The sequence below is a fragment of the Hyperoodon ampullatus genome, assembly GCF_949752795.1.
Source record: "Hyperoodon ampullatus genome assembly, chromosome: 4".
Taxonomy (NCBI): domain Eukaryota; kingdom Metazoa; phylum Chordata; class Mammalia; order Artiodactyla; family Ziphiidae; genus Hyperoodon; species Hyperoodon ampullatus.
Window position 1 is genome coordinate 123,950,168 of NC_136917.1, and position 17,994 is coordinate 123,968,161.

Consider the following 17,994-nt stretch of genomic DNA (forward strand, 5'->3'; position numbering starts at 1 on the left):
GCAGCAGTTTTGCCCCCAGGTTTGCTCTTCAGTCCGCATGTTCCAGCTCTCAGCGCCTCCCCCCGCCCCCCGTGTGCACCAGCAGACACGTCCCAGTCTGGGGCGCACAGGGTGTGGCACGGACCATCTGTGTAGTTCTAACTCTGTCCTGTCTGCCACAGACAAGCCGTTTCCTCCTCCTCCAACAGCCTCAGATGCTCCCCTTCTGTCCCAACTGATTTCCCCGTCAGTGAGGGGATTTCTCCGGATGCGGGACCCTCTCCTCTGCTTTAGCTCCCCCCAGGGGTACAGATCCCGTTCCGCTGCCTCTCCTCTCCTTTTTCCCTTCTTTCTTTCATCCTACCCAGTTGTGCGGGGATCTTTCTTGTCCTTTCCAGTGTCCAAGGTCTTCTGCTAGTGTCCAGCCGGTGTTCTGTGAGAATTGTAACATCTGTAGGTGTATTCTTTTTTTTTTTTTTTTTTTTGCGGTACGCAGGCCTCTCACTGTTGTGGCCTCTCCCGTTGCGGAGCACAGGCTCCGGACGCGCAGGCTCAGCGGCCATGGCTCACAGGCCCAGCCGCTCCACGGCACGTGGGATCTTCCCGGACCGGGGCACGAACCCTTGTGCCCTGCATCGGCAGGCGGACTCTCAACCACTGTGCCACCAGGGAAGCCCTGTAGATGTATTCTTAATGCATTTGTGGAGAGAGATGAACTCCACGTCCTCCTACTCATCCACCATCTTGGTTTTCTCCCAATGCACTCTTGAATTATCCCTTTGCATTATGCTCTGGAGACTTTTACCCACAGGGGTGGGTGGGGAACAAGGCACCATAGCAAGGTTTGGGATGGGTGAGAAGTATGCTTTCTTTTTTGTAAAGTAGAAGCAGGATGATTGTGAAAGTCGAAAGAGGGACAGAATACTGGTGACTTGCAGGTGCATCCTCAGGCAAATCAATTTTAGGAAATGATACATATGGGAATTGAGGATTTGGAAGTAGGCTCCGTTTAAACATTTATATCTGCATTACCCATGAGGAGCCTTTTTTTTACATTTTGTTGAAGACTGCTGGTATGGGTTCTGTCTATGTAATGTCATAGGCATCACACATATAATCACAAGATAAATTGGATGTGACACCCAGAATATACTTTCTGTTGCTTTGGTAAGTACACCAAGTACCCTCTCTCTATCTTATATTCAAGAGTGTACCAGATACTGCAATCCTGTGGTTTCCAATTACAAGAGAAGAGAGGGGATGAATATGTGAATGGTCAGAAGAGAATGGTATACAAGAGGAGAAGAAATCCCTTTTCTCAAATGTAAAATGAACAAGATGAAGATTTTGAAATTCAAAAATAGGCAAAGGGAATCTCTAGGGATTTTAATGAGAATAACCAGTGGTATGCTGGTATATTTGTTTCTTGAAAATAAGTTTCGATCTGAAGAACAAGAATGGGATTAATTATTAACGCCTTCCTCTAGTACTATGGACTAACCATTATTTATATACAATTTTTTAAAAAAAGCTTTTACAACCTGGATTTTCATTTAGTTGGTGAAATTTTATTTTCTTCCTGAAAATCTTTTCATTTGTAGCATAAATTGTAGGCAAATAAAAATGTTCAGTCTTTTTAACTTTATTTTTTATTCTCACTTTAGAACTGAATACTTTTGATTTTAGAGATTAGTTTTCAAAGATATTATAAAAATACTAAAAATAAATGCCCACATCAATACTGATTTAGCATTCTAAATGTAATATATTTTAAAATATGCAACATTATGGATTCCATCTTTTGTATTGAGTTATAATATAGTACAGCATTAGAATAAGTATCTGACCATCATTAGGAAAGCTTTCTATTGAGCTATTTATTTAGCTGGCTGTAAAATATTTGTGTTTTAACCACACTAAATTGCTGGTATACAACTAGGAAAACTATGTGATATCAATTTTATTCCCATTGCTGTATTGCCCTTGTTTATTTTTATTTTTTAAAATTAATTACATTTTATTTTGGGCTGCGTTGGGTCTTCGTTGCTGCGCACAGGCTTTCTCTAGTAGCGGTGAGCGGGGGCTACTCTTCGTTGCGGTGCGCGGGCTTCTCATTGCAGTGGCCTCTCTTGTTGTGGAGCACGGGCTCTAGGCGTGCGGGCTTCAGTGGTTGTGGCTCATGGGCTCTAGAGCGCAGGAGCGGTAGTTGTGGCGCACTGGCTTTGTTGCTCCGTGGCATGTGGGATCTTCCTGGACCAGGGCTTGAACCTGGGTCCCCTGCATTGTCAGGTGGGTTCTTAACCACTGTGCCACCAGGGAAGTCCCCTAGTTTATTTTTAAACAAGAACCTGTGTTAAAGGAACCCCAAATATTGCTTATAGCTCAGAAGTATAAAATATAGTCTGTGGCTATAATAAAAAAATATTCCAGCAGGTCCAAAAGATATTGGGAATAAAAAGCCACCCATTTGCTTTTTGTAGAAGCAGTAGCAATCTGCAGACAAGCTATTCTAGCTTCAGAACAGTATGGTAGATGGTTTTATGGAACTTGCAATTACAAAAATCCACTTTAACCTTTCTTTCTTACTGGCAGGTGTCCCATTGGCTTGCAGCCAGAGGCTGTGAGTGTAGTGCAGCTGGCTTGTCCCCCAGAGTGCTGAAAATGCCGACACTCCAGCTGGCTGCTCATAATTGCGCTGATTGTGGTCTGACAACCAGAGCTCCATGAAAGAAATGTGATGAATATACAAAAATATTTTACAAATTTGATCAGATTACAAATTTCATTTCTCTTTTTTCTCCTCTATAGATATGATATCTGCACTTATAAAAATAAGCCCTGTGGAACACTGGGTAAGTTTATTATAAAGGGAGGATAGTTCAGATTGTCTTTCTGGTCCAATGGCTTTACTTTTTATTATTATTAATTTGGTAATTTTCTTTTCTGCCACATCTGAAATTATTCCTGTAAACTGGTAAACCTGCCCTTTGTGTTTATGTCACTTACTAGGAAACAAGTAGAATGATGATTGAAAACAGCTTAGGAGGTGATTCAAAATCATCAAACAGTAATAATAAATCAAAAGTAACCACTCATTTTCATATAATCCATCTCTGTAATATATTTTCCAAAAATACTAAGGAGTTTGAGAGCAAATTAAAGCAACCAGCAACTTCAAATCTGAGTCCAGGAAGGAAAGGGGAAAAAAACTTAGGGGATACTTCATGGAGAGGCATTAAGAACAGTACTTCTTTTGGTCCAATTTTGTGGAAAGATTATATCCTCATAAATAAAGATATTATTGGAAAATTTTATTACCTGAACAGAATAAAACCAATTTTGTAAAATATTACAGCCAGAGGTGGAGAGGGCAGAATTATCTTTCTTGTGCTTCCCATATATCACTTGTTTTTTTTAAAGCAATTCTATAGTATTCTAGAAATTAAAAAATCATTTTGTTGCAGAGCATAACTTTGTAGTGGTTTAAAGTTAACTGCAAATACAAATGGGGGAAAACGGTAGCTTTCAAGTAGACTAAATTGTTAAGCAACTAGAATTATTTTAAGTAAAAGCAGGAGGCTTTTATATGGTGGGTTTTTTTAAGAGTCATAGAGACTTTTTACAGACTCAGAAGTTAAGCAACTGAAGGTGAATTCTCTAGATTCTCTGACAAGTCTCACTTTTCTTATCTGTAAAGGAATAGTTATGAATTCTGTTCCTACGCTCCTCATGAGAATTTGGGGATGATCAGATTTAAAGTAGAGGTCCTGGAGAGGTCAGTGAAACATCTCTTCAAAAATTAAAATTTCTCTTGATGATTTTACCTGCCTTCTCAGGCTCTCCTTCCTCATTTCCCTCAGGATTTACAGCAAAAGGAGAAATCCCAATTTGCCGACAAGTATTATGGTGGAGAAGTTTGCTGGTTAAAATCATAACACAGAGAACGAACTCTTTGCTGAGACAGCTCACATCAAAAAGATTTTCTTCACAGTGTTTTAGGTTAACAAGACCAACAATAATCCAGAGGAAGGGAACATGAGCTGAAAACCAACAACTGACTTTGACAGTTTCAGTGCATTACCTTTTATAGTTTATTTAGCTCTTTGTTCCTCAATTTCCTTATCTATTATGTAGGAGTAATATCTGCCCTTATGCTGCAAGGATATTTTTTAAGTCATTTAAGGAAATATAAAGGCGTTTACTATAGAAATGAACTGGTGTTATTTAATGTAGAAATTATACTGTTTAACTTATTCCCTGTATTGTACATACTCCATAAGCATTTACTAAGTGCTTAATCAATTTTAGGTATAATATTCACCAAGTTTCAAAGAAGGTGCAAGCTCTAGCTTGTATTCTCTAGTGTGTTTATTTTGAGGAAATATATATGTATAGCTATATGCATATGTATGTATCTATACATATTCTGTTCTGCTTTTTGAAGGTAGTTTATTTACACTGAGACATGGTCTTCATTGGGACATGAATAATAACACTGCCTAATACTTCGGGATAGTTTATTAACTTCCAGAATCAATATTTTAGTACTTGGGTACATGTCAGTGTATTTTCAATCCTAATATAAATTATTTTTCAAATTATAAACCATTATAACTTATTTTTAAACTATTTCTTATACTGAAAACTGAATGAATTTTGTTGTTTATACATGTGTTGATTTTAATATGTGGAAAATTTACTATCAGCACAGTTGATCAGGTTTTTTTCTTTTTGAGTGGTCTTTCTGGTAACTTTCATATTGGTTTTTATGCTGATTCTTGGATATTTTCTTGCTTAATACTGCTGGTGACTAATTGTAACCTGGCTAAGTAGATTTCAGGGTGCAAACTGTGGCCATCAAACTGAGGAAATCTAAATGACCCGAATAGTAATCAAACCCCTATTAACACAATCACACATGAGAACTTTGACAGCTTCAGTTTTACAGGAATAGAAAAAATGGTGGGAAGTTGTGAAAAATACATTAGCATCTAAGTTATTTTTTTATTTTAGTTAAGACTTACCTTATACTTTCAACAAATAGTTATTTCTCAGATATGTTTTTTCTTAGGTTCTTTTAGTAGAGCTAACAATTTTATATCAGATGCATAAGTAAATCTGTGCTTACAGATACATCTTGGGGAGTCATTTGGAATTCTCAATTAAAAATAGGGCCATATGGCACATACCAAAGAAGAAAAACAACAACAACAAAAGGATAATGGCATAATAGATTTCAGGAAATATAAGTAATGTTAATTTAACAATAAATATTAGTAATTTTTTAAACCAAATTTCATAAAGCTCAAAACAGAAACAATATTCAAATAGAGTGGCTTTGTTTTTCCCATATCATGGACCATGTTGAACCCAGTAGCTTAAAGGCAGATAATGTACTGCAAACTTTTTTGTATTTTCCCTCTCTCTGTCTCTTTTTCTCTCAGTGGAATTTGGAAGTAATATTCATTAAATATTTTTGATTAGCCAAAAAAAATTGTCATCCTGCCTCAACTAGTCCCTCTTTACTTCCTTTTCTTCAAGTCCCAAGACCTCTAAGTGAATGGAAGGGCAGAACAAAGGTATCACTATTATTAACTCTGTGAGGCAAAAATCACCTCCTCCCCAACTCCTGCCCCCCCTGCAACATAAATCAGTAGGAAAAGCAAACATTCTATCAGCAAACCCAACACTAACCTCAGCTCTTTTCCAGTGTGGTTATTAATGTTGATATTTCATATTAGAGCATACAAAAATACACAATTTCTAGAGCTTTCTTGTCAGTAAGAATATGAATTGAATAGCTTTTACTGTTCCAAGTTAGTGCAACTGGACTTTGTACCTAGCGTAGAACATTGTTTATTGCATTCGATAAATATTAATTGTATTGGATTGAAATCACTTTTGGTGGGAAAGTAATTATTAATACCTGGGTGTTGATAGTAGACTATCATATAAAATATTTTTCCTACTTTTCCTTCAATTTCTTCTAAATAACTTTAGTACATATATGTGTTAAGTATGACTTGGCATCTATTTCCTTATAACACATGACATTATATCTTTCACATAAAAATTCTTTTTTCTCAGCACTATTTTAAAGTTTTAAACTAATCACAGAGCATGATATTCATTTGGAAATAAATATTAAAACTTTTACATACTAAAATTCCCAAGGGAAGAATACCTTGAGTAATATAACATTTCACTAGAATCAGTGAATTAACACCATAGTTTTTGCTTTATTACTAAAACTAATGCATTTAAGGGGGATGAGAGAGGGGAGAACCACGCTGAATGTGTGGATGACTTTCCGCCCATTAAAATACCTATAGAAATTGTTGCATCACTTGCAGGACTAATTTCAGAAGATTAAAAAAATGCAAAAACCTCCCATCTTTTAACAATTCTTTTTCTGTTTTGAATCATTCATTTTTGTTTTTATAAAAATGTCATTTTTAAAAACCATTTGGGATTCCCTTTTTTTGGTAACTAAAAAGTTGCTTGTATATTTTTATGAACCCACTAAACTTAAACAGATCTTTTTAGAAAAATAATGTGGATATATTTTGCTTTCTACAGCCTGAAGAATGTTAAAATAGAAATGCTTTCTTGAATTCCCTCTTCTGGCTCAAGTTACTAGGTGGTCCCAAGTTACCAGAAGTAAAATTTATAAATCTAACCCCTAGTCTAGACATTTTCCAGCACTGACTGCAGTTCAAAAAATATTAATGTCTAGCCGGCAAAGTGAAACTCCCCCCAGTGATTTTGCAAATGACTAGAAAGTTAACCTTTTGCCAACTGCTCCTTCTGTGCATGGAGGTTATTAAAAAGAATCCAGGCATTTATAAGTATGGGCTTTTTAAGACTGAAACACCTTGGCTTGACCCTTTGTGTCTCCTTCTGTTTATTCAGGCTTGGCCTCTGTGGCTGGAATGTGTGAGCCTGAAAGGAGCTGCAGCATTAATGAAGACATTGGCCTGGGTTCAGCTTTTACCATTGCACATGAGATTGGTCACAAGTGAGTGAGTTTAAGAAAATCAAAATAAATTTTAGAACTCCACTCTTTTGAGCAACTCATAACTACTGTGTGGAACGCCCATGCTCAACCATATTTTACTGCCTTTTTGTCTGATTTCAATAGAGAATGTTATCATTTAAGGTATTGGGATAAATCATCTTAAGAACTGGAGACTTGTTAAATAATCTTTCTGATTCAATGACTAGTGTCCTCAGAGTGGTGAATGCACCACACTTAAGTTTTGTTATGTACATTTGAAACAATTTAGCTTTACCGTGGTCCACTCAACACCGAGTTTCTCACAGTCAAATTGTTTAAATGATCTTTCTTTTTCTCAAGTGACAATACATATATATTTAAAAATCATCATTGACACCATTACCATAAAGTGTACTTTGAGTTTTCACTCTTCATACAGCTGTGAGCATGCCTTTTCTAGGTTTGTGTTATCACTGCTATGCAACTTGTATTTTCAGGTGCACTTGTGTGTCAGTGGAAAAAAAAAAAAACCCTGATATTTACAAGAGTAGTGAGATATCATCCTCACTACTTTTCAGGAGGATCTGGAGTTTTAAATATTTGTTTTAAATAAATCTGTGCCAAAAACTATCCTATGACTTCCCCCTCCCCAACCCACCACCCAATAGGGATAAAACGCTTACTTTATTTCAAATAACAGGCAATAGTAAATGTAAAAGCTTGCTTATGTGGAGGGAGAGAAGTTTGAAAACTTTAAAAGGATAGTCAAACATTTTAAACTAAAACAAGCAGCCTATTTGTAAGAACTTCTGATGTTTATATGATTTAAATTTTACAGTCTGCTTCTTCTGGTAGAAAAATGGATGGGGGAAAAAAGAACAAATAAAATGAATGTTTATTATATGACTTGCCTCAGAGGTCATTCCTGAGATAAATCTGTAGTTCAGCTTTTTTTTTTTTTCCCCAAAGGGGAGAGTAAAATTGGGTCAGTCTGTTGCATTATTTTGAAAATTGCAATTTAAATTTTACCAAATTGGTATTGATTTATGTGTGAATTCAAGTAACCAACAAGTTTCAAACCTGACTTAATTCACACAGGGAAAAGTCAGTATTACACTTTTAGTGGATTCCCAAGAATATTGGTATTCTAGTTTCCATTTCAATAAACAGCAGGGGAACAAAAGGGAAAAAAGCCTTCTTAACCAGGCAGTTTATCTTCAACTCACTTAAAAATCTGACTCATTAATTACTGTCATAATCTTATGCAACCAGGCTGAATTTAATAGGTTCTGTTAGATTCAATTAAATTGAAAGGTTAGGACAAGCAACATGCAGTGGATAAATAATGTGTGTATGAGAGCAGTATTACCTCATGCAGCCATGAGTTAGTCAATGTCGATGTATGCATTATAAGTCCCATTCTTATATGTACTTAAATAGGCAAGGTGAGGGTTTATCTCTCTTTTTATCTTTTATTAAGATTCTAACTGAGCTACTCTGAGGCTTCCTAGATTTTTTTGTTGAACTTATGGATAATTCCTTTTAATTCTTCCTAAGGTGAATGGTTTGTACCTTATGTAGAAGAAATGTAGAAGAGAAGTAGAATATACCTCTTAAGATTTATGTGCCTTGGTGTAACTTTATTTCATAGCTAATTCTTTTTTGATGATGTGAGTGTTAAAAATGGGGGGGGGAGGAATTCACAAAATGCTTTATATTGAAAGCCAGAAGAAACGCTTCAATTCAAAAATGTTATTTGAAGCCCTAAAAATTAACTTTCTTTCCATGTTGATTCCTATGTCACTATCCCCCTATCCCTTTGTCCTCAGACAACTAGGTAGGGTATGTTTAACACACTGTCTTATTCATGGATGAAAATCCTTTTACTTGCTTTTAAGATCTTAGGGTTTAGCTTTAAGGAATTTAGCAAGTCAACTCTAGTACAACTCACGTCATCATTAAAATATAGTGCTCTCTGTTCTTCCTGAACACAAATCATGGTAAATATATCAGGTATACTTTTCAAATAGAGTATAATGTGCTGTATACTCTATAGAGTATAAAACAAAGGTTTTTGTAATTTTTATCATTTAGTAGAATGAATGTTAAGTGATGTGGTGATATCTCCAGATTAATTACAGTGAAAAATATTCGACCATGAATTAGTGAGAAGTGCCTCTACTGAGTCACTAGAATGCCAACACTTTCTACCAATCTTTAGGTTGCGTAGAATATGGTTTTGCACCCATTGCATACTTATGTAGGGATATTATATCCATTTTAAACAGCAGTGGATGACTTCTTTTCTTTGGCTAGGCTTTAGTGACCACTTTTTATTTCTGTTCACTCCCTTATGCAAACAAGAAATTAGTTTCCTTGTCAAATGAAAAACTGAGCTTTATGCTATATTTAGATGACAGTCTAGTTTTAATGAAGGCTATAAGCTATCAACACTTAATGAAATCTTATAGAAAAGAATATTCTTTGAAATATTTTTTTATTAATAATGTAGTTGCCATAGTTTTCAGAAGTTGAAAAAAATTATGATGTTGAAGACAGGTGGCAAGAATTCAACCAGGTATGTAGTATATTGAGAAAGCTAGCTAATATATTCATGCTGTACAAAAATAAGTAATCTTAAAAAGAAATCTTTTTAAAAAATCCATATTTTTTAGAGATGCACATTGAAGTATATGTGACTGAAGTGGCAGGACATCTGAGATTTGCTTGTTAAAGAAAGGAGAAAAAAAGAGAAAGATAAAGCAAGAATAGTAACATTTTGAATTTTATAATGTTGATGACATGTGGATGGGAGTTCATTATGGTGCTCTCTCTACTATTATATGTGTCTGACTTTTTTTCACAATAAGTGAACAATAAAACTTTTAGATTTGACTTAACTCATTTATTAATTAATAGTGATTGAGTGAACTGTTACTCTAATTTTGAAAGAATTGTCAAAAGTTGTATTGAAAGCTGCAGGGGTTTATCAGTCTTGCTTTTAGAAATCATTTTCAATGTTTGGTCTTACCAGTAGAGATATACTTTTTATAGAAGATTGGTTAGGAGATGAAGTTTTTAAAGAAGGAGAAATGTGGCAAGACTTCAAGATAAAATTGTAAATTAGGTTACTGTGTTAGGAAGCTATTATTACTGTTTTCTTTATCCAAACTTCCCCTCTCCTGCTGCAAATACCTAAGTATCTTTAAATGCTTGATCAGTGCTGTTTTCTTTTTCTTTTCTTTTTTTTTTTTGTGGGTGTACAATATATGGAGACTTAAAAAAATTTTTTTTACTTTTTATTTTATATTGGAGTATAGTTGATTAACAATGTTGTGATAGTTTCAGGTGTACAGCGAAGTGATTCAGTTATACATATACATATAGCTATTCTTTTTCAAATTCTTTTCCCATTTAGGTTGTTATACAATATTGAGCAGAGTTCCCTGTGCTATATAGTAGGTCCTTGTTGGTTATCCATTTTAAAAATAACAGTGTGTACAAGTGCTGTGTTTTCTTGATAGAAGGCTAATAATAAACATACACCAAGGTAGTTGGCACTTTAATGCCTTTGTCTAGTTTTGGTATTGAAATAGTGTTAGTCATAAAATGAGTTAAGTGTTCTATTTTCTGGAAGTGTTTGCTTTCCCATGAGTAAGTTTTAAAACATTTAGTTATAATTTATATACAATAAATATGCGTCCATTTTGTGTACAGTTTGAGAAATTTTGACAAATGTGTATAACCATGTACCCACCACCACAATCAAGCTACCAACATTTACATTGCCTGAGAAAGTCCCTTTGTTCCCTTTTACAGTCAGTCTCCACACTCCTCCCCCTTTCCTTGGCCCCAGACAACCACAGATCTACTTTTTTTTTTTTTTTTTTTTTTTTTTTTTTGTGGTACGCGGGCCTCTCACTGTTGTGGCTTCTCCCGTTGCGGAGCACAGGCTCCGGACGCGCAGGCTCAGCGGCCATGGCTCACGGGCCCAGCCGCTCCACGGCATGTGGGATCTTCCCAGACTGGGGCATGAACCCGTGTCCCCTGCATCGGCAGGCAGACTCTCAACCACTGCGCCACCAGGGAAGCCCCCACAGATCTACTTTTTATCTTTATAGATTAAAGTCATCTTTTCTATAGTTTCATTTAAATGAACTCATATCATGGGTATTCTTTTGTGTCTAGCTTCCTTCCCTCAGCACAATGGTTTTGAGATTCAGTCATGTTGTTGTTGTGTGTATCAATAGTTCTTTTTTTCCCTGAAGAGTATTCCATATCATAATAGCACACATCACATTTTAGATTGTTTCTAGTTTGGAGCTATTATAAATAGATCTTGTATGAGCAACCATGTACAAGAATTTGTCTGGACATATGCTTTTATTTCTCTTGGGTAGTGCTGCTGGTAGTATGGTATATGTTAGTTTCACTTTATAATAAACAAGAAAACTCTAATTCAAAGTGGCTGTATACCATTTTGCAGTCCCACTAGCAATCTATGAGAGTTCTAGTTACTGCAGATCCTTGCCAACATTTATTATTATAAATCTTTTTGATTTAGCCATTACTATACGTTTTAGTGGTATCTCATTGTGTCTTTAATTAGTTGATTATTTTCTGATAAATAATGATGTTAGTGATGATGAACATCTTTTCTTGTTCTTGTTATTCATTATCTTCTTAAATGTCTATTCAAATCCTTTTCCCATTAAAAAAAAAACTGAGGTGTTTCATTTTTATTGAGCTGTAAGAGTACTCAATATATTCTGGATAAAAGTCTTTATCATGTATACATAATGTAAATATTTTCTCCAAGTCTTTTGCTTGCCATTCATTTTTTAATGAGGTCTTCTGAAAAGCAGAATTTTAAAATTTTGATAAAGTCTAATTTATAATTTTTCCTTTATGATTTGTGTTTTTATGTCCTAAGAAATCTTTGCCTACTTCAAGATTTTGAAGATTTTCTTCTATATTTTTGTCTAAATTTTATACTTTTAGCTTTTATATTAAGATCTATAATTCATTTTGAGTTAACTTTTTTTGTACGGTGTAAGGGTGGAAGTTCCCTTTTTTCCTCATATGAAATCATTATTTCAGCCCAATTTGTTAAAAAAAATTTGTTGGTTTGTAGTTTTCTTTTAATGTCTTTGACTAGTTTTGGTATCAGAATAAAGTTAGTCTTATAAATTGAATTAGGAAATGTTCTATTTTCTGGAAGAGTTTGTACACATAAGGTTGATATTATTTTGTCCTTAAGTGTTCGATAAACTTCACCAATGAAACCATCTGAGCCTGGAATTTTCTTTGTGAGAATATTATTAATAATTTAATTTTTAAATTAGATATAGGATAACATATCTAAATCTTTTGAGTCTTTTTTTGGTTAATTATGTCTTTCAAAGTATTAGACTATTTCAGCTAAATTGTCAATTTTGTTATATAGTTATTCTTAATATTCTCTTACTGTCTTTTTTAATGTCTATAATATAAATAATGATGTTCCATCATTCATTCCTGATATTTGTAATTTGTGTTTTCTCCTTTTTTTCCAGCTTTATTGAGATATAATTGACATATAACATTGTATAAGTTTAAGAGGTACAACGTGATGATTTGATACACGTATATATTGCGAAATGATTACCATGATAAGGTTAGTTAATAGATCCAACACATCATATAATTACCTTTTTTTGTGTGTGTGGTGAGAACATTTAAGATTCATTCTCTGAGCAATTTTCAAGTATACAGTACAGTATTATTAACTATAGTCGCCATGCTTTACTGAGCCCCCCCAAGAACTTATTCATCTTATAACTGGAAGTTTGTACACTTTGAACAACATCTTCCCATTTCCTCCAGACCCCGATCCCCTGACAACCACCAATATACTCTCTATGAGTTCAGCTTTTAGATTCCAAATATAAGTGAGATCATACAATATTTCTCTTTATCTGACCTATTTCACTTACCATAATGTCCCCAAGGTTCATCCATGTTGCAAATATTTTCTTCCATTCCATAGTTTACCTTTTCATTTTGTTGATTGTTTCTTTTGCTGTACAGAAGGAAATGGCAGAATTTCCTTCTTTTTTATGATTGAATAATATTCCACTATGTGTGGGGGTGTATGTGTATCACATTTCCTTTAGCCATTCATCCACTGGTAGGTATTTAGGGTGTTTTCATATCTTGGCTATTGTGAGTAATGCTGCAGTGAACATGGGGGTGTAGATATCTATTTGAAATAGAAATTTTATTTCCTTTGGCTATATAAGCAGAAGTGGGATTGCTGGATCATATGGTAGTTCTATTTTTAATTTTTTTGAGAAACCTTTATACTATTTTCCATAGTGACTGTACCAATTTTCATTCCCACCAACAGTGCACAATAGTTCCCTTTTCTCCACATCCTTGCCAGCACTTGAAGTCTCTTATTAGCCATTCTAACAGGTATAAGATTATATCTCATCGTGGTTTTGCTTTTCATTTACCAGATGATTAGTGATGTGAGCACCTTTTCAAGTACTTGTTGGTCATCTATATGTCTTCTTTAGAATAATTTCTACTCAGGTCCTTTGCCCATTTTAAAATCAGATTGTTTGTTTGTTTTGGCTATTGAGTTGTATGAGTTCCTTTATATTTTGGATTTTAACCCCTTATCAGTTGTGTGGTTTGCAAATATTTTCTTCCATTCCATAGGTTGCCTTTTCATTTTGTTGATTGCTCCTTTTGCTTTGTAGAAGCTTTTTAGTTTGATGTAGTCCAACTTTGTTTATTCTTGCTTTTGTTGCTTATGCTTTTGATTTCATATCCAAGAACTCATTGCCAAGACACTGTCAAGGAGCTTCTCCCCTATGTTTTCTTCTAGAAATTTTATAGTTTCTGGGCTTACATTTAAGTCTTTAATCTATTTTAAGTTAATTCTTGTGAGTTGTGTAAGATAGGGGTCCAATTTCTTTCTTTCTTTTTTTTTTTTTTTTGCATGGTAATGTCCAGTTTTCCCAACATCATTTATTGAAGAGACTATCCTTTTCTCATTGACTATGCTTAGCTCCCTTTTCAAATATTAGTTGACAATATATGTGTGGGTTTTTTTTAATGGACTCCCCATTCTGTTCTATTGGGGCTATGTGTCTGTTTTTATGCGAGTACCATACTGTTTTGATTATTGTAGCTTTGTAGTATAGTTTGAAATCAGGAATAGTCATAACTCAAGCTTTGTTCTTTCTCAAGATTGCTTAAGCTATTTGGTGTGTTTTGTAGTTCCATACAAATTTTAGGATTGTTCTTCTGTTTCTATAAAAAATGTCATTGAAATTTTGATATGAATTGCATTCAATCTATACTAGATGGTTTAGGTAGTATGAACATTTTAACAGTGTTAACTCACCCTGTCCATTTACATGGACTATCTTTTCACTTATTTGTGTCTTTTATAAATGTCTTATAGCTTTCAGTGTAGAGATCTTTCCTGTCCTTGGCTAAATTTATTCCTTAATATTTTTTATCCTATTGTAAATGAGATTGTTTTCTTTGTTTTTTCTTTTTTTTCAGCTTATTCATTGTTAGTATACAGAAACACAATGGATTTTTGCATTTTGATTTTGTGTCCTGTACTTTATTAAATTCATTTATTCTAAAATTTTTTGTGTGGCGTCTTTAGGTTTTTCTGTATACAAGATCATAACATCTGCAAAGAGGGACAATTTTACTTCTTCCTTTCTTATTTAGATGCCTATTTATTTGAATTTTTTAATGTAGGCATTTATTGCTATAAAATTCCCTCTTAAAATTGCTTTTGCAGCATCCCTTAAGTTTTGGTATATTGTGTTTCCATTTACATTAGTCTTAAGATAGTTTTGATTATTCTTTTGGTTTCTTTTTTTTTTTTTTTTTTTTTTAGTTTCTGCTTTACAACAAAGTGAATCAGCCATACATATACATCTGTTCCCATATCCCTTCCCTCCCGCGTCCCCCCCCACCTTCCCCATCCCACCCCTCCAGGCGGTCACAAAGTGCCGAGCTGATCCCCCTGCACTACGCGGCTGCCTCCCACCATCTATCTACCCCACGTTCGGCAGTGTATACACATCCATACCTCTCCCTCACTTTGTCACATTGGTTTCTTCTTTGACCAGCAGTATGTTGTGTAATTTCTATGTATTTGTGAATTTTCTTGCTTTATCATGTTGTTGACTTCAGTTCTATACTATTGTGGTCAGAAAAGATACTGGAAATTATCTCAATCTTCTTAAATTTGTTAAGACTTGTATTGTGACCTATTATGTGATCTATCCTGGAGAATGTTCTGTGTAACCTTGAGAAGAATGCATATTCTGTTACTGTTGGATAGAATGATCTGTATATGTCTTTTAAGACCATTTGAACTAAAGTGTGATTCAAGTCCAATGTTTCTTGATTTTTTTGAGTGATCTATCCATTATTGAAAGTGAGGATATTGTAATCCCCATCAATTATTATTTTATTAATTTATTTTTTAATTTGCTTTATATATTTAGGTACTTGTTATGTTAGGTGCATAAAATCTTTGCAATTGTTATATTCTCTTGATGAATTGACCCCTTTATTATAATATTTGACCTACTTCGTCTTATATTAGTTTTTGAGTTAAAGTCTATTTTGCCTGTTATAAGTGTAGCTACTCCTATTCTATTTTGGTTTACATTTGCATTGAATATCTTTTTCCACCCTTTCATTTTGAGCCTATTTGTTTCCTTTAAGGCTGAGTTAAGTCTCTTGTAGGCAGCATGTGGTTGTCTTTTTTTTTTTTTTAATCCATTTAGCCACTCTATGTCTTTTGATTGGAGAATTTAAGCCATTTACATTTGAAGTAATTATTGATAGGTAAGGACTTAATAATGCCATCTTATTAATTGTTTTATTGGCTGTTTTGTAATTCTTTTGTTTCTTTTTTCCTTTCTTGCTGTCTTCCTTTGTGAATGATGATTTTCTGTGATGGTATGCTTTGATTCCCTTCTCTTTATTTTGTATATCTCCTGTAGGTTTTTGCTTTGTGGTAACCACAAGCTTTACATAAAACATATTACAGATATAACATTTTATTGTAAGCTGATGACAGCTTAACTTTGAGTGCATAAAAAATTCTACCTTTTTATTCCTCCCGATATTTTATATTTTAGACATCACAATTTACATCTTTTATATTGTGATTGATTAGCAAATTATTGTAGCTATAGATTTTTATAATTATATTTTATGTGTTCTTTAACCTTTATGCTAGAGTTAAGTGATTAACACATTACCGTATTACAATATTGGAATATTTTGAATTTGACAATATACTTGCCTTTACCAGTATGTTTTATATGTTCTTATGTTTTTGTGTTACTTATTAGCATCCTTTCATTTCAACTTGAAGAACTTCTTTCAGCATTTCTTGTAAGGCAGGTGTAGTGGTGATGAACTCCCTCAGCTTTTTTGATCTGAGAAAGTCTTTATCTCTCCTTCATTTCTAAAGGACAAATTTGCCAGTTGTCCTTTGTTGTGTTCTTGGTTGACAGTTTTTTTCTTCTAACACTTTAAATATAGCTCATTCTCTCCTGGTTGCAAGGTTTCTGCTGAGAAGTCTGCTGATAGAGTATGGGGGTGTTCCTTTGTATGTGAGTAATTTTTTTCCCTTGCTGCTTTCTATAAATAAGCTTTCTGCCCCATTCTTCTCCCTTCTCTTTCTCTAATCATAGATAGTTTCTCTTAATGATATTGCATAATTCACATAGGCTGTCTTCCCTGTTTTTCATTCTTTTTTGTTTGCTTCTCTGATGGGATAACTTCAATTGACTTTTCTTCCAGTTCACTGATTTTTTTCTTCTGTTTTTCAAGTCCGTTGTTGAAGCTCTCTACTAATTCTTCAGTTCAGTCATTGTATTCTTCAGCTGCAGCATTTCTGTGTGTGTGTGTGTGTGCTTTGTTTTTTTTTGTTTTTTTTTTTTGCGGTATGCAGGCCTCTCACTGTTGTGGCCTCTCCCATTGTGGAGCACAGGCTCCGGACGTGCAGGCTCAGCGGCCATGGCTCATGGGCCCAGCCGCTCCGTGGCATGTGGGATCTTCCCGGACCAGGGCACGAACCCGTGACCCCTGCATCGGCAGGCAGGCTCTCAACCACTTTGCCACCAGGGAAGCCCGTGTGTGTTTTTTAATGGTCTCTTTTTTAGAGTTATCTATCTGTGTTTTCTTACAGTTCACTGAATTTCTTTAAGAGAGTTATTCTGATTCTTTTTCACATAGTTCATAGATCTGTATTTCTTTGGGGTTAGTCACTGGAGCTTATTAGTCTCCTTTGATCCTGAAAGTTTACCTGATTCTCTGTGATCTTTGTATCTTTGCACTGGTGTCTATGCGTTTGAGGAAACTATCTCCTCTTCCAGCCTTTTGCAGCAGTTGTGTTGAGCTACTGATATGCTTCTTTGTCATGGCTGAATGTCAGATGTGCTGCATAGCTACCTGGCATCACTGGCCAGACTTCCTGGTTGAGTAGGGATGGAGGCTCTGGTCAGCAATTGGGCAGGACTAATGACTTATTTTCCTGTGTGGGGCTCTAGAATGGGTCCATGGCTGAGAGAGGTCAATAGCAAGGGATGCAAACCTGGAAAAACTACCAAGCAAGTTGCCCAGCCAGAAACGGACACCAGTTCAACTCTGCCGATGAGCAGAGCCACTGGAATCTCTGCTCAGGTGCCACCATTAGCAAGAATGCAAAGTGTTCATTGCTGTGAGCCTCATGCTCCCTTTTCCCATCTTTATCTGATTCCCAAAGTGATCCCCATGAGGCAGTATCTAAGTGGTTCTCCTGGTATGTGTTCTGGAATGCTGGGGAAACTTGATGGCCACCTTGAGATTTCCTTTTTCCACTGGTGTAACTGTAGGCCCAGGGAGATCCACTTGGTGCAGTGATATGCTGCCTTGGGAGAGGGACAATGCAGTCAAAGTGAAACTGTTCCTATTACCTTTCTTTTCTTTTCTTTCTTTTCTTT

At 35.0% G+C, this 17,994-nt stretch overlaps 1 protein-coding gene across 1 annotated transcript in view; it reads left to right on the plus strand.

The window, feature by feature from the left end:
* Positions 1-17,994, plus strand: part of ADAMTS6 (ADAM metallopeptidase with thrombospondin type 1 motif 6) — a gene marked incomplete at its 5' end in the record, with an annotated part of 267,294 nt that overhangs the window by 105,082 nt on the left and 144,218 nt on the right. Inside the window, 2 exons of the mRNA XM_079702297.1 lie at positions 2,788-2,831; positions 6,892-6,997. Coding sequence (XP_079558423.1) covers positions 2,788-2,831; positions 6,892-6,997 — 150 coding nt within the window. The remainder of the gene's footprint in view (positions 1-2,787; positions 2,832-6,891; positions 6,998-17,994) is intronic.